This window comes from Dermacentor albipictus, chromosome 1 (assembly GCF_038994185.2).
Source record: "Dermacentor albipictus isolate Rhodes 1998 colony chromosome 1, USDA_Dalb.pri_finalv2, whole genome shotgun sequence".
In the NCBI taxonomy this organism is placed as follows: domain Eukaryota; kingdom Metazoa; phylum Arthropoda; class Arachnida; order Ixodida; family Ixodidae; genus Dermacentor; species Dermacentor albipictus.
Genome location: NC_091821.1, coordinates 60619718 through 60642428, shown reverse-complemented (window position 1 = coordinate 60642428; position 22711 = coordinate 60619718). Strand labels below are relative to the sequence as shown.

The 22711-nt window shown below is 53.8% G+C and overlaps 1 protein-coding gene across 14 annotated transcripts in view; it reads right to left on the bottom strand.

The window, feature by feature from the left end:
- Positions 1-22711, bottom strand: part of Tet (Ten-Eleven Translocation (TET) family protein) — a 220285-nt gene that overhangs the window by 110868 nt on the left and 86706 nt on the right. For 5 of the 14 annotated variants that reach the window (XM_065452040.2, XM_065452032.1, XM_065452039.2 and 2 more), the window contains exon 2: positions 16688-17640. In XM_065452040.2, the coding sequence (XP_065308112.1) occupies positions 16688-17620 (933 nt within the window). In that variant the 5' untranslated portion in view covers positions 17621-17640. Of the gene's footprint in view, positions 1-16687; positions 17641-19971; positions 20072-21086; positions 21226-21982; positions 22137-22711 lie in introns of those variants that run through there. The other 9 variants (XM_065452030.1, XM_065452042.1, XM_065452045.1 and 6 more) reach the window with 7 other exon arrangements.

The following is a 22711-nucleotide window of genomic DNA, read 5'->3' as shown; positions in this document are numbered from 1 at the left end:
TGAACAAATAAGACACTGCTAAAGCAAAGAAGCGCATGTATATTATACACACACGTAAATAGGGATTGAAGGGGCGGGGGGAAGGGGGTGAGAAGGTCAGATAACGGGTAGGAGAAACGCAGTTTTCGTTGCCAGAAAATGCGGCATTCTGACATTCTAATATCGAAAATGGGTGGGCGAGTGAGATATGGGCGATGACTCATGCTTTTATGCTTGTGTTTTTCTTTTCTTTCTTTCGCGCACGAAGTAAGTACGCTAGCGGGACTCACCTCGGGAAAACAACAACGCACTTCTGCAGGAGAATCTAGCCAAAATGAATGTTGTTCTGAACTCTACAGGAGAGTCCGCCAGACAATCACGAGTCAAACACTGCATGTGCCTTCTTGTTGCAGCCCCGCGCGAACTATCTGCAAGAGCTACTCACACCGTTTGCATGCTGTAAATACGCAAACAGAGAAAGATACTGAAATACGTCTGAAGAAGACAATTGCGGAGGGCGACATAACAGCGACAAAGATAATGACAAGCGTAGGTGAGACTCGGCCTTGAATGCTTTTTTTTTTATACAGATCAGTGTCTCGAATTCACAAGCGCGATCAGAATGGCGATCATGACAACAGTACACACTCGAACCAGTACATGACCGCCTCCGCAGAGCGACAAACCAGCCGAACAACGACCACTGTGATTACAAAACGACACCCTTGCAACATGACAGTGCCGCCAAAGAAATACGCGCGCGCATGGCAAATATAACGTGCGCACCTGGGCACAAGCCTGGAGCGCTTATTTATTTCAGTCGTGCTTTTTTGTTCCCGTCCTCCAGTTCTTACTGCTGGTCCGTGTCGAACTGGGAGCTGATTCACGCGCGGCAAGCTCGAACTGTGTCTCTAGACAAGCGTCAGGCACGTGAACAAGAGGGCACGACCAGCAGAACCAAGAGAAGGAAGCGCTGGGAACGGAAGGAGAATCAGGGCGAGAGTACGCGGAATATCCCCGATGAAGTCGCAAGCTCAGAAAGAAAACAAAGCCCGCGGCTGTGGGATGGGAAGACAAAAAATACGAGAAAAAAGGAGTGTGACAGCGAAAGCAGCAAGAAAGGACGAACAACGCACACACACACGTAACGAGAACTGCGCTGCCGCTGGGGGGAAAACACCTCTGAGTCATCGGCGCTCTCACTTTCTCCCCGCTCTCCTTCTTCCCCACCACCGTCGCCCAACACACACCGAGCCAGCAGCTCCGGCAACCACCCCGTTTACAACCAACCCTGCTTCCAGAATCGTCTGCTGCGTGCCCCCGTCCCTTGCGCCGCATCGATTTTTCTGCTGCTGCCACCGTCCTCTTTTGCCGCCCGCCAGTTCCCTCCTTTCAGTCGCGCATTCTTTTTTGGCTGCTCCCGGCGCGCGTTCATTCGCTCTCCCCATCGTACGCCTGTGTGCAGGCTCTCGCCAGTGCGCGCCCGTCTCGGTCACCGGTCTCTAGGTTAGCTCCCCCTCTACCCGCTCCTTCGCGCAACCCTCTTTCCATTCTTATGCCCCCTGGCATGGCTGTTTCCCCCACCCCAGCACACCGTCTTTGTTTCTGCGTTTCCGGCGACATTTTGCCCGTCGGCTTCGCTTCCTTCCCAGCCACTCGGGGCCTCCTCGCCTCTGCTCCCCTTTCGGTCTCCCGGGAAACGCCCACGCTGCGCCCGCTGTTCATTCATCCCGGCGGCGGCTTTGCACACTTGGCGTGCGCGGGCAACCCCAGCGAAACCCGGCAGACGCCGCCGTGCGTGCGTGCGGCTCTCTTCTGCGTCGCCTTTCTGCGCTTTTGCCGCGAGCTCCCCGTTTCCGAGACGACACCTCTTCTCTTCCTCCTAGTTGCCTTCGCTGCTGCTTTTGTTGCCCCGCGTCACGAGGTCTGCTCGATGTTTACAAACAACGTCGGGTCGCTGCGTTCCTTCCTACGCGGCAGCGTGGGACAACGTGGTTGCACGCGCAAGTGTGCCGTTTACTCCTCTCCGAATCGCTGCCACGCGTGTGAGGTAGCGTTTAATAATAAAGTTATACGTGGGCACAAACTTTGTCTACCAGCTTCCACTTTTCCTTCTCCGCATGGAAGCATCCGCGAACCTGAGGCGAAGAAAGAGCTGTTGACGCCTTGAATTATTAGAAAAAAAAAAACTAGAAATCTCCGATTTCTCAATGGCACATGCAAATGTCGCTTTAAAAATGCCATAGCCTTTTCTAACGGTGGCATGCTCAGATAATGAAACGAAATGGGTCCGAGGTGGCGATTACCAAGTACGTAGGCGATTACACCAACTCGCTTAATGCACGTTTACGAGAAGGATACTTCTCTGCGAGGTAGACATGCTATGCGAGATAACAAACTCAACGGGGTTTCGTATAAGAGGTTGCATTCACGGCTATGAGGGACAAATGCGACCCGTGACGACCATTTTTCTCCGAAGCTACTTGCTTCACGCCCCCTCGACGAATACATACGCAGATGTGATAGTTGGAAAATTCCTGCATTGCTCGTTGCAGCTCACACTTTGGACCATGAGTGACGCTTCAGAGTACTTCCACTGACAGTCGTTGCGATCCCAGTCGTTTAGAGACGACGGCAGCTGTGACGTATTCCCGGAGATGGCAAAGCAAAGGTTATACTCAACAGAATGACGAATGCGTTGAAATTCGGTGACGTGCGGAATAGCTGGCATCGCCCACGCCAGAGGGACCGGCGAAGCGATTTGGGCGTGGGCGCCAAATAACTGCGCTCACGTGCGACCCCACACCCAGGCCCGCTGCAGCCGCGCCCCAAAATACAGTCGACGGTGGAAATGAAGTAGGTACGTCCTATCTTTCACAGCAGATTCGTTCGTTTCTTCTCCATTCACGCACATAACGGGCTAGCTCTTAAGTTTTACCGAGAGGAAATACCGGTAAATCCATTCTAAGCTGGCCACATGCCTTCAAAAGACAGTGCGAATATGTTATAAGAAAATTCGGTAAAGGTGGAAATGCGCTCTACCATACCCTTCTAACTAAATCGATCCGTCACCGTGATACATTCCAACGGCCTACATGCACGGGAAAGCCTTGCTTCAATAGCCACTTCCGTAGCGTGAGGACGCGAAAGTGCGGGAGGTATTGCGGCAATCACCAGCCAGCTTTCAGTCTCGGTTGCAGCTCAACAACGTAGTGCCGCGGAACCACTCGACCGCGTAGCATGCTGCGACAAAGTCCACTCGACCCGCTGGCAACTGACGAAGGAAATGCCTTTGCGCATATAACACGATTTCGCGCGTGAATCTCGCGGTTTCGCACGCCAGAAAGGAACAACTGAGCTACAGAGGCGGCGCGAGGAGAAAATGCAAGAAAAGGGAATCACCGGGCCACTGGCCTCCCCTGTCTTCATCATTCCCTCGCCGTCGGCGCGGCTTTATCGGGAGCTTGATAGGGGAGGGGGGGGGGGGGGGCAGCTATACATACGACGGCGCCTTCGCGACCCTTACGAAACTGAGAAGAGGGGCGTCGCGGACAAGCGCTAAAACAAACGCCCCAGTGACAGCCAGCCGCTGCGAAGGCGGCCGTGGAGAGCGGGGAAGCCCGGGGATCTCAACACCCACCACTCTGTTCGTTTTTTACCTCAGCGGCCCGCTCTCTCCCCGGCGCGGAGGAAGAGCAAGAAGAAAACTGCCGCGCGCGCGAGCCCGTTTCAGCCGGCGGTGCCGCTGCTTGAACGTTGTTCGAGCGGCGGCGTTTCGTCAGCTTCATCGGAAGAAGGAGCTATTATCCACGGCTAATTGGCCTGTCGTTGCTTGGGGGGCGCCAGGAGCGGACCCCAGACCCGCGGTAGGGTTAATACCGCGTGCCGGCGCGTTCACCCCTGCCACTGAGCGAGCGGTTCGTCCCCATCGATTTAGTCTTTCTTTTCCTTTTTAAAATATTTCTCCCCGATGTATCTCTCCTTTCCTTTTTTTTATTTTCTTCCTCGCTAGGAGTGTTTCACGTGTATGCACGACCACCCTTCAGCCGAGATAAAAAGAAAGTGCACTCTCTCGGCGCAGCCGACAGTTTCGGTTTCCGAACGGCCCCGGCGGCGCCGACTCTAATGAACACTCGAGAGAACTGCTTCCCCCCAGCTCCGCAAAACGGCCGCCGAGCGACGCCACCCGCTGAAAACCAAGAGGAAACGGGACCGCCGGCGAGACCTCGCCCCCCAACCAACTCGCCACTCGGTTTCTTCTTTCGCCATTTAATCGCTCTCCGGATAACCCAATAAGAGGGAGCGGTGAAGCAGTGCGACGGGGCTGGTAAGCCGACGGGAGTGGGAAGGTATATAGAAAAGCGACTGCCGACGCCAAATGCGAGACGGCCTGAGAAACGAGGCGACTATACAGCGTAGTACGCCGCGGCCGCGGCGCATTTTGTAATAAATCTAATTCTTCATAAAGGATAGTCGCACAACGGATCACAGAAGGAGCTCGTTTGTACTTAAACACCCATTTTCACCCGCACAGCTCCATCCTCGCACACGGGTGCAGTGTAAGATGCAGCGGCTAAAAAAAAAAAGAAAGGAGAAAAGCAAGGAATCAATGCTAACCACTACTTTTCCGACAAACGCTCTAGTCATTTAGTTGTACTGCATTTTCACACAGGAGAAAATTGAGGGGTATAGGAATTCGACCGCTTCTAGTACAAGCATACCGCGATCCTCGCATAAATAAAATGTGCAAGCGCGAAAGGCACAGCTACACCTCCAAGTAATCCCGTTTCGGAACTGGCCAATGCGAGATAAGTGATAGCTACATCCTCACGCGCCATAGGAGTGAGCTTCAAGATTAGCCAATGCTTCAGCCGGGTTCTATAGAATGCTACACGAGTTGAAGACAATGACTAGGTCATCGCTTAGAGGAGAGGGACGGGGACTCATATATATAAAAAAGAAACATGGCGAGCAAGGACATGCATTTTGGTGATCTTGCTACTCGTCAGCACAAAACGGTGCTCGTGCGATTGCAGCGCTAGGGAACGCCGTACTGGAGTTCAGAATAATCTCGCGCGAGACGAAAAGTTTGTGTAATGGCGCAGAAGGCGCGAGCTTGCACTATATGCGTGCTTGATGTCCTGATTAAAGCAGAAGAGAAAAAAAAACGGGGGCGTCAGCCAAACTGGCAAAATAAGGCGACGTCGAGCCCTCATTCTGCTTGAACAAATAGCTCTACAGTGCCTCCAGAGCTTGTCCCAATTGTGAAGAGCCCATCGGATTGAAGAGCAGAGGAAAGTTGAGGGTGTGGAGGAGAGAAAGAGAGAGAGCACGCGAGACCGTTCCGCCCCGCGACGCCACGGAGTCCAACCCGAAGCGACGGCGCCTGTCGTAATGAAGAGCAATTTCCATGGCCCGAGTTCTGCGCAGTCCGTTAAAACGCTACGGCGTTTCTTCGAAAATAAAAACGACGGCTGATTAGAAATGACGAGAGAGAGCGAAGCGTGAGAAGAAGCGCACGAGAAAAAAGGATGACGGGGCGAGCAACCAGTATGCACGCTCAAGCATTCGACTGGACAAGCTTCCGAGAACTCTTGAGACCCGCGACCAACACATGCGGCAGGAGAAAGACGCCTACGCCCCTTGATACGCCCCCGTGAGATGCGGGGATACTCGCGAAAGCAATGCGCAAATGAATGGCATTTGCAGGAGGTTGTCTTGGTTGCTTGCATGCAGAGTAAAGCGGGAGACATCTGGTGCGATTTTGCGCGCGATCCGTCGTGCGGCGCGTCGTGTCCGACTTGCCGCATACGACGATTCGGGACACATGGTGCGAACGAGCAAGCAGCGCGCAGCTGCGTACAGAACCGACGCCCCTGCGAGGACGCTCGTAAAGCTGCGCAACTTCGCAAAGAAAGTGAAAACAAACGCCTTTGCACAGCTATATCGTAGTACACAAACGAATCCAATAAAAAAAACGTTTGTGGGAGCAGCATAAGCCGCGTGTACATGAACGCGCCAATCGGCGCATCGCATTGCATCACATCAACTTTCTAGCGCATAGTATCCGTGTAAACTGGGCTAATGCGCTAGGAAAGCTTGTCACATTGATGCGCCAGACAGGGGTGGATTGAGAAGGGTAAGTCGACTTTCGGAGTGCAAGTAAACGCGCTCGCATCGCATTACGAATTATGGGAAGGGAATTTGCTGCGCATCTAGTGCTTCTCGCCGAGTTAGCCGAGCTGCGGGACAGCAAGATCGGCGACAAAATGGCGACCCCGATGGCGACGCCGGAAGCTCTGCTTTGCCTTCAACGTGCGACAACGCGTACCGCAACCATCGCACCAAGGGTACTGCGCTACATGTAAACGCTGGCGCATTCACGTAAACGCGGATATAGACGCGTTTCCGCAGGGCCCCGTCCGCAGTATCGGCTCCGTGGCGTGCAGCCGGCAGACCTATATAGCTCGCTGGGCCGTCGAATCCGAGACTGGTGGCGCTTGCGACACGACCGCAAGCAGCTTGTAATAAATCGCCTATGTTGGTCCGCACAACGTGTACACAATTATGTCGCGCTTAAGTTGCAACAATACATTTGATTTTATAGACGCCGACGGTATAGCGAACGAGCACGCCAGACGGGCTGCATGGCGATTGCTGGGAGATATGTAGGCCTAGCTCGGTGGCCGTCGGATCCGGGGCCGACGGCCTTTGCGATCAGTCCAGAGCTCGTAAAAATGCGCCTGTATTCATCAACGCAATCAATGGCTTCATATTTATGTAGCTCTTAAGTGAAAATATAATTCGGTTTCCCAACGCCGATGGTAGCGATGAGAAAAGACGCGAGCCGCTGCGCAAAGACGATCGCTGCGGCGGCAGCGCTGACAGTTTGCGAGTCGAAATCACGCCAACTATTCACTATATATTTCGTGCAACGTTTTATCACGGGCACACTTTCGAGGTAGAGAAGTGACACAAATTGCAGACGATCCTTTTGTGCCGCCGCCAGCGGCGAACGAACCCACCGTCTGAACCCGCGGGGGGGGGGGGGGGGAGTTGGAATGCGCACGGACGATAGGAACGGCGAGAAGCTCGCCGGCCCCGCCCCGCTGAGAGTGCCACGTGGCCATGACGTACACGATAGCGGCGCTGTCATTGGCTGGGGCCGTCCGTCCGACGCGGCAAGCGCGCTACATCCAGCAAGCGCGGCGTGCGATCCAACGCTGCATGCGTCCGAACGTGTTGAGAATCTGATGAGTGCGTCTGTCGGTGGGAATGGTCGTGCGACGGATCGGATGTAAAATCGCACCATGTGTCTCCCGCTTCTGTTCGAAAGGAATGTCGAGAAAGCTGCCGAGTGTAGAGCAGGTCAGACGTACAGCCGTAGGGAATTAACGAGTGAAACGGTACAGTTGTCCGCGCACGCGCCTTCCTTGACGGCATGGCGGCAGCTTTCGCGACTACCTTGAGATGCCTATAAGTGTTAACGGCGGTTTAACGACGCGGTTATCAGATCACCCCTTCTGTGCGCGTTCGCGGGAGGCGGCATCTGAAGGTCATACAAGAATCTGTCGGAGGAGAGGCGGGATATCGCGTGCGCTGCCTGTGATCCTATATTTTATCTTATTTTCCTCCGAGCGTATTACGAGAAACTGGAGGATAGACACCAGCTCAAATCAAGGTCGAAGGACGAGAATGGGGAAGGGTCCGCCACCGATTCGTCCTCGAGCTTTGGCGGCGGTCCCTGAAATATGCGGTACGGACCTCCGTACGCACACTATGCTTTTGTGCGACATATCCCACATTCGTTTGTACTTATCCTGAAGTCACGAAAGCTCGAAGTTGAACCTCGAAACTCGAAATAACAATTCGCTTGTCGTTAAAACAAGACGATAGGATCTATGTGTTTGTCAGAATGATAGGCGTTACTTTCAACAAACAAGGTGGAACACACAGAAGCACGAAACACAAGCGTTTCCAGGATTGACACAATGTGCGCTCATCAGCGGTGCAGCAACTATCAAGCGCGCTCTCCAGTGCAACCCGTAGTGTTTCTTTTCTTTCTATATATTTATATATCTTTTTCGTGATTGAACGAGCCACGGGAGGAGGTGGAAGCAAATTTCGCAAACAGTAAAAGAATCGCACAGCGTGCGGCAAGGTGGGCGCCACTCTTGCGATGAACGGAAGTAGCAACGCTCAGGCTCATCACGGGCATTAGAGCATCAGGAGGAACCGGTGGAGCGTACGCTCCCTCTCCATCGGTAGAGACCACATGCTGGTACGCAGACAAAAGGGAGGAGGGGAGACGAGGGAGGCAAGCAGCGAAGCACAGTCGCGGCCGTCCGGCGTGTGCGCACGCATGCGCGCTAACGCACGCGCCGCCGCCTATTGAGCCACACCGCTGCGAAGGGACAGATGGCCGCCAGAAGGCGCTCGCAGCCGACGCGCGCGCAAAGGGAAACGAGGGCAGAAAGTGGAGTATGGCGAAAAAGCAAATAACATAAACAAACCGAGAAGAAAAAGAAAGACAGGAAAGCGTGAGCTGAGGCGCACATCTGGACGCATCGCAGCCTCTCGAAGAAGAAACGGTCCCGCCGCCGCAACGGGACGGAGAGCGCAGCGCACTCACACCGCACGCACAGCCAGCACGGAAACTGGACCTGCCAGGCGCGTCTCGCACGCACATACGCACGCACGTGCGCGCACACACACAGTGCCGGGCCCGGCAGCTCCTCCCGCCAGGCCTAAAGGGAACAACATCGGTGCCTTGTCTGTCTCGGTGCACGTTGTGCCGCGCTCGTGTTGATGACGCCGGCCGCGCGAGACGTTGATCGAACGCGAGGTTCCTTCACCGCATGCAGTTGCTACCGGAGTTACCAGAGCCGCACAGAGAGAGAAATCCCTGCAGGCTGGCGCCACTACCGGACTCTATGCAAACCCGCCTAGCGTGCGAGCCAGGAAGTACGCTCCGGGTTGTCGAACAAGTCCGGCAGCTGCGCGCGGACCGTGAAGCGAGAAAGTTACGCAAGAGCCGCCGGCCACCGGACGCACGCATGTCCTTTCTTTTCGCACGATAGCCGATATATTCCTTTAACGCGAGCCCATGTTTCTCTTCCATCGGATTTTTTTTTTTTTTTTTATTGGAGTCAACTGCTGAGAGTGCAGCGGCTCGCACTAGCTTCTTATATTGACAAGTCTCAAAATTCTCATCGGTGTACGCATGCTGGGCAACATAGCCCTCGCGCACCTCCGGGTGTACAATAATGCATCTTTGTTGTGGACGCGCGCTCCGAAAGCCTAAGGTCCATTCAACTTACACGCTTCTTTCTCAACCAGTACAGGGTGCTGCACTTGGCTACTGGACTCGTTTGTCAGTGCCAGCATGTTCGGCATCTCCTTGTCGCCATTCGCTACACGCCGCGCAGAATTTGTGTACCAACAGTTCGCAGCATACCCGTGACAGCACGATGAGGGCAACGATAAAGTGGGGGAATGCGTCGCAAAGACGTCTGCGGCAGAAGTACGCAAAAGAAAGCATTTCGAGTGCTCCAACTCGCCGCCATTTTCTTAAGCAGCAGCATTACAGTAAATAAACGCAGGGAGGACTTCACCGCCGCAACAGTGACCGAAGTACGGAATCGCTCGATTAAAACAGGGTCGAGATCCGACCCCTTCCCTTCCGCAAGCACACACGCCTAGTCGCCTCCCCCCTAGAGTCCCTCACTCCCCCCCCCCCCTCCCCAAAACTTTCCTCCGCTCCTTCGACTCGGGCCGCGCGAGAGAAAACCGAGCGGCATTGTTCGCCCGCCGCGAGCGAACCACTCCCGACTTCTGGGAAAAAGAACCTGAGACAGCAATTTGCCGGGGGCAAGCAGCGGGAGCCACGCTCGATATCAAACGGTCGGAGAGAGACTTCGCATATCCGCCTCTTGATCTCGACGCTCTCTCTCCCTCCCTCCTCCGAAAGTGAGTCGCGAAAATGACCTGCTGCCCTTTCGCATTCTCAGCGTTAGCACCCCGCGCGTCTCCTCTGTTCCAGTCGTAACTTACTGTTTTTCTTTGCGAGTGATCTCTCTCTCTTCTTAGTGGTATTTAAAAATGTTCATTGGAATTTCGGTTTTTGTTCTTGACTTCAGCGCCTGCACTCCGACTAACTACGAAGGAAAGGACAAGGGTGAGTTTAATTTTTTTTAACCATACTAAAGCTCTTCGAGGGCGTGATGGCGACAACGGTGTCTCTCTCTCTCTCTCCTTTTTTTTTTTTTTTGCACCCTAACGGGCGAAGAACAAGCCCGAAGATTGCGTCCAGTCCACTGACTGCACCTAACCCTAACTCGTCGTTGTGTTGCCAAACGCGCCAGCCTTTCTTTGTAGACAACGGAGTTTGTCGACGCCAAGGGTTCGCAGCGTCGCTCATTCGCTGCGCCTCTTCCGTTCGACGACAACCGAAGTGAGACGGTCACGCTCCTGCGCGAGAACGCTGTAGGAGGAACAATAACCTGTCGACGACAGACCGCGCTACGCAAACCTTGTTTAACAAGGCAAAACGTCCACGAGGGGAAAGAAAGAAAGCAGACCAGTGAGACACGGTGCCGACGCCGTGTTTGGCCAGACGAAGCAATGCGAACATGTTCCTGAAGCATGCGCTTCCAGGACAGAAAAAAAAGAAAGAAAAAAAAACGAAGGAAGTCAACGGTTTCATCAGGGGCACTCACGTGTGTCAGTTCCCAAGCTCGCAAATGTTCCGCAACTGTATTGCGTGTTCCCGTCATCGCTGGCAGGGGAAAAAAGTAATAAAGTGAGCTCTATTTCTCCTCTTCTTCGAGAGGACAAAAAATTAAATGTGCAACACCATTTGCGAAGGTGCGCGCTGGCATTGGTAACCCCGCTAAGGAACAGGGATATGTAGACAGAGCTCAGTGTCCCTCGGCATTGTACCACCTCTCCTCGTGGGACCACGAGAGAATCGCAGAGGCGCGCGTCGAGCGGTGGCGGGGGGCGACACCCACAGATTTTCCTACGTAAATTACTAGAGGGAACTATATATGGCGCTGCGAACGATCCGTTATCCCGGGAACGATGATTAGCGCACACATTTGTCTAATCTCCGTGCTCGTGGCTTCAAACGTTCTTGCAAGGCTATTTATTGCGCCTCATCGCTCTCATTTCCGAGCACTCACACTTTTATAAACAAGGCAATTAGTCTCTGCACATAGCCGATTGCGAATTCTCGCACATTGCGATACAATACGTTGTCGAAAAGCATCAATTTGCAATCTCCCAAAGCTGTTCGAAGCCAAAGGAATTAAGTTTGCGCAAATTCATGGCGCTGGCCACCGTTCCCATGCTGGCTGAACCCCCATGATAGTATAGCTGCTTCCGTAGCCACTATGGCGACAGAGTTCCCCGTATAGCGATTTTTGCGGGAAACCTTATGACGACCGCGTCCGCTGGCGTGTGCGCACCCCCAGACGAGCACACGCTGCTGCTGCGGCCGCCGCGCAAGAAGGCAGCCAGGCGACACACGCATTGCCGGTGTGCAGCGGAGCCGCGATAACGGAGCCGCGCGCCAAGTCTATTTTTACAGGCACCAACGGGGAGGGGGGAGTCAGAACGCCGACGCGTCTTTGCAGGGGCGCTGTTGCCTTTGCCAGTGGTGGAAAGCGATTAAAAGCCCTCGTCGCACACGGTTCATTTGTTTTCTTTTAAAAAGAGACACGCGCGTTCTCGCGTTGTTTCACCCTGCAACCTCCAACTGGGCGCCCCGACGCAAGCCCTGCAACACCGCGCCACCGGGTAGCGAGCCTACAAAAGCACCTCTCTCCAAAATCGTTCTACGGGACACCACAAAAAAATAAAAGCGGCGCTGCCTCGCATTCTCCAAGTACTTCTAGATTGACGTCACACCTGGCGCACATGCGTCAGGAGTGCTACCGTGGCTGTCGCCGAGAGACCGAGAAATCTTGACGCACTTAAGTATCCGGTTTCCGAAGCCTAGACGAAAGAAACACGTCGCCAATATTGTTTCTATAAAGTCTTACAGGGGCCCAACAAAAAGAAATCAAAGTATTCGGTCCACAGCTCGGGAGCTGTCGTGCGGAAAGGACTGCGTTTGGGCCTGCATGTCCGCCCAGTTGAAGGCTACGCCAACGTATCGTCAACAGCGACGGGCACGTGCTATGACTACAAGTGCTGCGTTCGCGCTAAAATTAAGAGTAAAAGCGCTTAGCGCGAGAAGTACGCCATATAGTCAGGAACAGCACGAAATGCTTAGTAAGCGCTTCTGACAGGGCCGCGTTCATTCAGACCGGCTATTCGAACGAAACGTAGCCGGGACGCGCGGAATCAAAGTGATGCACGATTTCTCACACGCCCAGAAGCTATCATCCGCCTAAATCGTGCTGGAAATCGTACCTGCATGGGGCATCAGCGTCGCATTCGGTGGGAGCAAGGGATCGCATACATGCCTGTGAGAAACTGCCGGACGAGCTTTTTCTTTTCTTTTTTTTTTCCAACGGCCGCTCTGAACCATAATGATGGCTTGAGAAACGAGTTTTTCCATTCAATGGGCGAGCGGTTTACAGAACAGAAGAGAACTTCACAGAAACCGAACATTACAAGAAGCCTCGGTGCTCTGACAGCCCGAAAGGCCCAGACCAGATTCAGACTTCGAACGCGTAATGTTAAGGGACTCCTAACAAGCCGTGCACACCTGGGTTTGGGAATAAATTCCCGACAATCGTGTTCATTGGGGGCACGCCAGAAGTTGACTCGCAACTTATGTCGAGCACGGTCTTATCGAGCGAGCTCGATAATAGCGGCGGCTCGCCCGACCGGTTATTATGCAGCTGCCAGAAGCCGGTGGAAACGTGGAGGGCGCCAGATTACCACACTTCCGTCTGAACGTTCAGCAGTGCCGCTGCAGATCAAAGGAAAGTGTATAATCCGACAACAGCTGCTGCTTTCATTTTATATGGTGCTTTAACACTGCGTGAGTAGCGTTCATGGAGCCGAAACCGTGCGCAAGGGCTGTATTTCAATTTCGGAAACCAAGTTATAAAATATCCCTTCACTTTGCGCTACAACAAAACGCCTGAATATACTCTATAGATAGGAGTGTGAAGAATTGTACAATGTTGCGAGGGGGGGGGGGGTGCCATTGTCCGGTCACTCTCGTTCTGGAGTCACTTCAGGTGCCGGTGTTACGAAGCTTTACTTGTTACTATTTTTATGCGAAGCATATTACGAGGGCTCAACCCAGCTCCTCAGGCGCGGCGGTGACCATGAAATCACGTGACACCGTGACGTCACGACAGAGGAGAAGTGGCTTTGGCTCAACTCTTGCAAGACGGGCTGGGTGGGAATCGAACCAGGGTCTCCGGAGTGTGGGACGGAGACGCTACCACTGAGCCACGAGTACAACGCTTCAAAGCGGTACAAAAGCGCCTCTAGTGAATGCGGTGTTGCCTTAGAAACGCGCTGTTTCTAAGGCGTGCGTCTCTTGCTCAGGCGCACATTTCGTTGCCGCGCCGAACGCTGCTTTGCTCGACGCTGTAGGGGTTGGAGGACGGGACTTCGAGGATGGAAACCCACAAACTTGGGAGGGATTTATTCTACATATATACAGGGACGAGAGCGTCAAGTAACAGGCGTACTGTCATTACGGGCCGGCAGCAACTCGGACGCTGCGGCCCGCGGCAAGAAGTTCGAGAGAGGTGAAACAGGGAATCAGGGCATGTCCCAGAATCCTCAGGTCTCTCTGGAAGGCTTCTTATAAGCCCTTCGAGCACTGCAAGTCACGTCATGTTTGACCAATGGGAGAGTCCACTCCGATGACGCCACTTGCAGCCAATGGTAGGCGCCCGTGTCGCGTGGCACACCTGTCGGGGCTCTCTGCGGTCTTGCCACGCAGACTGGTAATCCACTTGTAGGCTGGAGAAGGAGCGGGGAGGGCGCTCGTGCACCTGCTTCATTGTCGGATGCCCACCTGCTAATCCCGGCGACTCGGCTCCGCAGCGGTGGCAACAGCCTTCTTCAAAGACGAAGGGGGTCGATTGCGCTCCATTGTCCCAGGCCCCCTTCTAATCCCGGCGACGCACGAACTTGTTGCCTTAAACTTGTTTGCTCGGCCGCTTCTCTGGAATGCGCTTTCCTGCTTCCGCATTCCTCAATTAGCTGTGCTGCCACTCGAAGCGGTTTGGGGAACTCGAAGTAGCCTCAGGAACCAGCTCCATATCTAACAACGCTCACCGCGTCCAATGCGGGGCGCGTAGTCGCTGCCCTGTAGCCCATTGTCTTACACCCCTTGGCGGGTCGACGGGAACGCTGTCGCGTTCCACTCTTGAAGGCGAAGAAGTAATGCATGAGTTGTTTCTTCGTCTAGCCGAACCAAATATAGCCAAGCAACAGCAGTTCACCAGGCTAAACAGTGGTTCAACAACTAAAATAAAGGCTAGTATGCTTCGCATCCTGGGCTTAACCTTACCTAAGCCACAGCCATTTTTTCATTCTGTTTGCTGCATACGACAATAAGTCATCGCATACCTTCGGAAGGTCTCAGAAGACTGCGCTGACGCATAGTTGGCAAAGAGGAAAGTACCAGCCTCTCACGCATGCGGAAGCAGGCGCAAGCACGAAGCATCGTCAGTGTAGACGTTTTATTCCCCATATCATATCAAATATATTGATACCCGCATCGGTAAAACCTCCGCGGTTCGGCGATGTCACAGTGTGCAGTAGTAATACTGCAGTAGTACGGTAATGCAGGTGAGCAGTACGGCTGCGGTACTGTATGAACACGCCTGCGGACGACGCCGCGTCGTTAACATCTCCCTGTCCGCTGAATGGAGCAGGCCGGCGATCTTTGTGCCGCCGCGGCTGTGCATACGTAGCCGGAAGTTTCCGCGCTGGTCATATGCCCCCTTGCAGTAAACGCGATGTTTAGGAAATATCCGGCCGCAATGGCCCACCGCACAGCCGTCGGGCCGAGACTCGTCTGTCGGTTCGCTCCCCCCCCTTCCTGGCAGACACTCGCCTGTGCGAAGGAAGGAAGGAGGATCTGGAGAGCTTCGCACAACGGCGACGCGAATGCGCGCACACATCCGGGCAACCGAGCGAGCTGGAGACCGGAAACGGGCGCCATATGCTCCGCAAAGTGGCGGTTTTGTTCGCGCCGCTGTGGTTCCATTAGTTACACACGGCGAGGAACGGAGGCCACGGCCTACGACGATGATCAATAACGGACCCATTATCGAAATAATAATAGTAAAAAAAGAATTAAAAATAGAAAAAAAAAACGCTGCAACCGCACGCGCGCGTCTGCGCTCGAGCACGCCGTAATGACAAGAGCCGCAGACCCGCTGATTGATATTATCTGCCCATTCAAGCCTAACCTCCCGAAAACTTGCGCTAAAGAAATGAGCACGTCTCTATACTTTTCTGCGGGAGCTAGCGGGGAAAAGAGCGACAACGCGAAAGAGGCGCTATAACATCAACAACGAAAAAGGAATCGCTCTAAAAACTTTGGAGAAAGAGAGGGCGAGAGACGCTAGAGTGCGCGCACGGGTATACATCCCGCCGGCCGGTAGTCTCTCTCCGCTCTGGAGAACAGCTGGGGCGCATTGCTCATGCGGGAGGAGGGGGGGGGGGGGGGGGGGGCAGGCTCTGACGTCACCGTTCCTTTGTGCTTTATAGGCGCCCTCTATTACGCTTCTTGTCACGACATGAATAATGCGCATACACAAAAGCCCTTCCCGAGACACGACGGCTCTCGCCGTGGCCGAAACGAGAAAAATAGAGGGCAGCAGCTCGGAAAGGTTCGCAAGTATTTCTGAATATATATATATATATCATTCGGCTTTGGGTTCGGATCAGGATTTCTGGCTTATGTATGGCGCTAAGAGCGCATGCTAAATTCGCTTTAGTTTGGAGCGTGCGCCAGGGGAAAACTCAGCTGCACTACAGATTTCATTGCGATGACAGGGGCTCACGAGTTTCGGACAGATCTTGCTTGTTTCTCGGGGTGAAAGAACAGCGGCTATGGCACAAACTCTGCTTTGATTAGATTAGTTTAGCGCACGGTAACAGTTCTGCCATTACCGATTTCACCCAACGGCGCATGAGCTGTAAACACCGCAGAGCGTGGTAAAGTTATTCTAAAATACTCTATTAGGTGCATAACTTGCGCCAAAGCGCTCTGAACTCTTACTAACCCGCCTCCCCTCCCTCTTTTTCCCCCCTTCTTAAGGCACTGCGGATCTTTGGTTACGCACGACTCTCGATGCAAATACTCGAAGAACGCAAGGAGCCCTGCGCGAGAGGGCGCTCCTAGCACGTGGCCCCCATCATAAAGCGTTGGGCGCCGCCGGAGGAATCGTCGTCCTTCCTCGGCGAGCGCACAGAGCGGCGACCGAGCCATAATATTTACGCAACGCGGGCCCGCTCCTGCGATGTGTGCCACGCGGCGCAGGCAGTTCGCTGGCGGAATAAACCGCGCGATCCTCATTGCGGAGCGTGTATATCTCTGGACGCACGATAAAAGAACGGCACCAGGGAGGCCGCGTGCGGGTGCTGCCCGCATGCCAAACAGCAACATGCGCCTCCTGGTCGAACAGGCAACCGTACACGTAGTAGTCGAAATGCGCGTCGTCGCAAAACGCGCGCACTTCGAGTATAAGCAGGCAGAAACGAGAGCCCGGCTACTCACTTTCTCCTTTTTGGTCTTGAGCTGATCGCACTTCCGCATCTTGCAGATCTGGTGACTGCGCACACTCCTGCACGGCCCGCACTCGCCGCAGTTATCCTTCTTGAGGCAGCCTGGGCACTCGCCGCAGCGCTTGCGTTTCTTCTTGGTGCCCTTGTCCATGGCGTCCGGCGTGCCCGGCGGCGGGGGCGCCGCCAGGCCGTTGCGCTGGTCCACCCAGGGCTCGTGCGAGGCGGGCGCCATGGGCTGGAGCAGCGTGTGCCGGGTGGTGGTGGACGACACGGAGGGCACCTGGAAGGACGGCTCTTCGCCGGAGCCCTTGTCGGCCGCGAAGAACACCGCGTGGTGCGGGGGGAAGTCGGCGAAGGGATGATGCTGCATCGGAAACGGCGGCGCCGGGTGCTGCGCTGCCATCTTGTCCACGGGTGTGGGCATGCGCTCGCTAGACTGCGAGCTGTCCTGGGAGCCGAGGCCCGGCGAACCGCTGCCCTTGTCCTGGCCGTTGCTGAAGGGCCGCTGGTCCTTGTCGCCGGGCCGGGCGCCTTCGTAGCCCTCCTGCTCCCAGGGACGGTAGCCGACGCCGCCGGCGGGCGTTCCGGCCCTTGGCGACGACCCGTCGCCGGGCTTGTCCATCAGCCGCGCCGTGAGGCCCTCGTCCTTGCCGCCGTCGTCGGGCTCCTTGGGCGCGAAGCCGAAACCCGGCGGGAAGGGGAAAGCCACCTTGTTGAACTGCGGCTCGAACGGCGGCGGGGCCCCGAAATGCCCGAACTCCTGCGGCGCCGCCAGCAGCTGGTACGAGGGTCCACTATGACCCATCAGCCAGCCGTCCGGGGTCGCCAGCAGCGTCGGCGGCCCGGGCCCCGGCGCGGGGCCCTGCGGCGGTCCGGGCTCGAAGGGCCCGCCGTGCAGCGCCGTCGTCGGCTGCCGCTCACTCATGGCCAGGCGGGGGGGCGCATCTGCGCAAGGGTTACAGCGTCACTGCCGCCGCTATGCGTGCGCTGTCAGCTGCTCTTTTTTCGCTTCCACGCGCACAATCGCCAAGTTCACCACACGCGTACTGGACTTTCACGCGCAAGTTCAAGAGCGCGCTATTTAAAAGATCTCACAAATTTTCGTTGCTCGCTTCAAAATAAGTATCGTCCTCTTCAAGAGAACCCTGCATGCAGAGTTGAAGCGACGAGGCGCACAGAGGCGGCCCGAAGTGGGACGCAGCAAATAGTAGCGAAATGCACGGCCCTTACACCAGGCCTACTCCTTATACGTTCTATTGCTATTCCAGCTCAGGCAGGTATTTTTTCAACGCATTCTGAAACATTTCCGCCATAGTTTGTGCAGTGTTTCTGAGAGCGTGTGGACGGCAGACGGCGAAGGAGTACCGCACATTCGTATATGCTGGCTTCCCCAGCTTGGCCAATGCCGATCCTTATTTGAATGAATTGATATTAAGCATGCCCTTTGAAATAGGCGATGGCTGACGCCACCAAGCTCGTAATTTTTGCCTTTCTGCGTTCATTATCGGTCTTTACGACCCATGGTTAGTCTTAACAAGCCGTCAAATCCGACAGAAATTTATGGCCCCCAGACATAACGTATTTTCCTTGTGTGCGTTACCTGCCCTTCAGCCGTCAATGCTCCAGACGTCTTTTAATAGTCTCTACTGCCAGATTCATTTACCTCTCCTCTAGTATTTCAGAAGCGCACGGACTCGGGGAGAGGGTAACGACGTCCTCATTTACCTCTAGAAAGGTAATGCAACAGGTCAACAAAATGTGCTCCATAGTTTCTGCGTTATTTTTCACACGCTATGTATACGTATGTACAGTCGGCACCGGCGAAATTTTTTTCTATAACACCGCGTTTTCACACATCCTGATCGGGCTTCGAAAAGCATGTGCACTGCCATTTGAATTTTACAGTAATATTTTCTCTTTTGTTTTCATTTTTTGCCATTTGCTATAGTGCCATCGCTGGTTACCTTGTCCATAGCTACCGTCCAGTTATGCTATATAGCTTCGTTTCTCTAGTTCCGCACTACAGGGCAGACACTTTATTGTCAAAACGCACAGAAAGAGAGAGAGAGATAAACACATGCAAACAGATCTAACATTGCACCAAACAATGTGAGCATATTGGTAGTTTATAATTTTCTATGATCTACATAAGATCGGCTTCAGAGACCGCAGAAAGCTTGAATTTTTGCTTCACTGTTTGTACTATTGGAAAACAGGAATAGGCAGACAAAAGTATACTAGACCGCCCTCGTAGATCTCGAAAGTAGTACAGTCCGCAAATTTACAAATATAATTTTTAGAGGTGACGCGCATGGCGTTGTTTGTTTTTTCCTCCGAGCCTAAGATTAAAACACGTTGGCGGCTTAGTTGGTTAGAATCCATGACAGAGTGTATAAGTGCGACTGAGAGACTGAAAATAACAAAAGGCACGCATGTCCTACTCAGCATCGCAAACAATTTGTAACTTGCACTCATAACGTTGTCTATGCCATTCCAATTTCGTGCGGAAGAACGTATGTTCGCCAAGCCGGATGATGCATCAATGAGAGATTAAAAGAGCATCGATATAACGTCACTAGGGTAACCTCGGGTCATTTGGGTATTCATTGCCGAGATTGTTCCTGCAAACCCATGTTTGAAAGTACTTCCATTCTGTATAGGGCTCGAAGCAACATGACAAGGGAGATGGTGGAAGCCTACGAAATTGCGAAATTACAGGAAACGTGCGTGAGCAAGCCTTCAGTGTCGCTATCTGAAAAGGAGATACGGTTCCTCGGTTTATCTTTGTAACAATTGTCGTATATGTTTCCACCGCGCCTTGCACACGGGTGCGGTTTATCGATATGCACCACTGAATGTTTTCTTTTTCTTTTCTTTTTCTGCTGTCACGTTTGTTTCCGCTCGTACGGTATATATACATCGATGCGTGCGAAAATAAAATCTATAGTTGAAAGTGAAGCGCTGTCTCTGTGTATCTGTTTCTTGCTATGTCCTCGTTCAGTCGCGCTTATACACTCTCTCATGGACCCTAAGTGACTGGAATGTTCTTCCGACCTTCAGCTGTATACGCAGTGTCGGATGATGATTTTTATCGCACTTTGTGTGTTTGTTTCGGTGTCAGCTATATTACGTAAGATGTGTACCCCCTGCTGCAATGTCTGTGAAGGCCGAAGCAGGTACTAAGCACACAATTCAAGAACAGCAACACGTGAAATGCAAGCAGCCACCCGACACATCGCACGCCTGCGGGAGCAACAGCACGGCGGCGCGACTTACCACGTGCCGGAGATCGAGCGAACGAGCAGCCCCTTGCCAGCCTGAAGCTGCTGCCGCCGCAAAGGGGTGGGCTCGCAAAATCGGGCCGATAGAAGGACCGCTGTGTTAGCGACAGACACCGGCAGGGGCACGTGTCAACAGGCAGCAGCCAAGAGTGCGTGTGAGAGAGAGAGAGAGAAAAAGCGTGGTGGGGGAGAGCGGGAGAGCAGACGTGTTAGTTTGTGCGAGCGCGCTGGTTCGGTACGTTTGTAAAGCAGCGCACGCGCGGCGGCATTCGCGTGACGTCACGAACGCATCCTCTCACCGTGCTAGTAAGCGAACATGGCGGCCACGATGACGTCAGTGCGCCTTATCATCGTGGGTACGTCGTTTTGCTTTTTTTGGACGGTGACCGTTTTTCACCGTGTTATGGCGGTTATCAATCTGTCGCTCGGCGTAAGACGCGCCTGTCTCGCTGTCACGTTTCTTGCTTACGCCGCATCTCGACGTGCTAGCACCACAAGATGGCGGTCATAGTGACGTCAATGTATACCACCTATAGCTCGTACCCTGACCCTGCAGGTGAATGGGTTGTCGCTAATTGTGGTCGTTTATGTTGCCTGCTATATGTTAACAATGACCGCTTTACGATCCTAGCCGCTTAGCAGCACCAGCCTAAGTTACGATAAAGAATTTGTCTCACAGTGGGTTCCTGCTTTTCTTATTATTATTATTATTATTATTATTATTATTATTATTATTATTATTATTATTGAGTATGTCATGGCTAGAGAGAATGCGGTCAGCTTTACCAAGCACGTACAAAAAGTGCCCCCGTTTTCTCCCCCGTCTGGGTGCAACTAATGTAGAACAAGATAATCTTTCTGCGCTACTTATGGTGCGTTTATAAGTATAAACGCACGTGAACATAAGTGAAAGCATGTCGTCATCATCGTGCAGAAGACGAGGCATGCAACAAGCAGAAGGCAGGTCGAGCACAAATGAGTTTCAAAGCATCGAGGCACGTACATGCATGTAAATCCATGCTGGCAGCAGGCAAAGTACAATCACACTGCGATTCTTTTAAAGACATTTACTTCATTCTAAAGAAGAAGAAAATTAATGGAAATACGCACCTCATAATTTACACGAAACCAATGCTGCGCATATGCCTACAACCGATTCCGTCCGATTTGCGCACGCGCAGTCACCCGTGCAGGACACCACTGAGCACGCACACACGGGACATCAAATCGGGTCTTTAAGCGCTGCTGTGAACTGGGGCAACCCCTGCAAATTGCGCGCGAGGCCCCGAGTCATAGGTCCAAGACTAATGGCGCAGACGAGCAGAGACAAGATCGAAAACACGGACGAGCGCTCGTCCGTGCTTTCTATATTGTCCCTGTTCGTTTGCGCCATTCTCCTTTGAGCACGGATTACCAACACGCCCAACCATTAGTACTTCTAAATCAGAAGTCGAGCTGACCCCGCCCGACCCGGTTTCGGAGGGTCAACACCTCAACACTGCCCTTGCAGGCGGGTCCCCAACTGAGCTGGCGCTTTGTCAGGCATTTATTTGCCTTTTCGCCAGCGTTCACGGAGAACTTGTGCGCGATTGTCCGAAATATATCACAACTCGCCTCGACGCTCGCTTAGCCGCTAGCGTCTACATGAACCGAACCGACCGGATTCAAGCCGAATCGACCCGACTTTATCGGGCTCCCGTAAACGTATACCTAATGACTATCAGCCATTCGAAATGCGCGAGACACAGTCGCCAGAACGCCGGAGATGTACACATGGGCAGCGCTTCACCTCCGCGTCGCGTTAAGACACGAAAAGCACGAGTCGGGCAGGTAGCTTCTCGGAACGATCGCGCGGCCCAGAAAACGTCCCAAAGTATATATATCGAAACAAAGCACGCACACACACGCACACACAGAAAAAAATCGAAACTAAAGAAAAGGAGCTAGGTGGGCGAGCGGGCCACGCAATTCGCGGCGCCGCCCGTCGGGACATCCTTTTCATTTACCTTTCCACTTACGTGACACGTCCACTGCAGCGATGACGCTACCGCGGAGCGCACGCACGAGCATTTAAATGAATTAGTAGTCCGCGCGGCGACGTACGACGGCGCTCGCGCGCCTGAGGCGAGAAAAAAGCAGAACACACACCCCCCCCCCCCCCCCCTCACCGTGCGGCCACCAGTCGAGGTGACACGGCGCCCATGCGTGTCGTCGCGCACGCGCCGGCAAACGAGAAAAAACGCCCGTAATTCGCGGCTCAACCCGTTTATCGCGCACCTTTATCCCGCGCACATGCATCCGACTGCGTGTACAGGAAAAAAGAAGAAATTACGACTCGGGGGGGGGGGGGTCGGATAGGGAGGGGGGTCAAAGGAAGCGCGCGAGAGAGAGCGCCACGTGAATGCAGATGAGCGCGGCTGCTTCCTTCTTGAAGCGCTGCCAAGGTTGAGTGTCCGCACGCTACGCAACTCTTCCCCACAGCCCCTAACCGCAGCTCCTTGTAGTGTGATGCCCTCCTAGAGACGACGACCACGCACTGTACGCGCATCCACGATTTGTATTCGCTGCGTGCACTGCGTAGCCGCTGCTTTGCTTACGGAAAAAGTCGAGGGTCGCCGCGGCGTGCAGTGCCACACGTACTGAAAGCAGCTGCTTTTTTTTTTTTCTTTGCCCTAATGTGCATGTAGTACGCAGTCTAAGCACAGCGTGTTATACAATGACTCATCGCCGCGAGC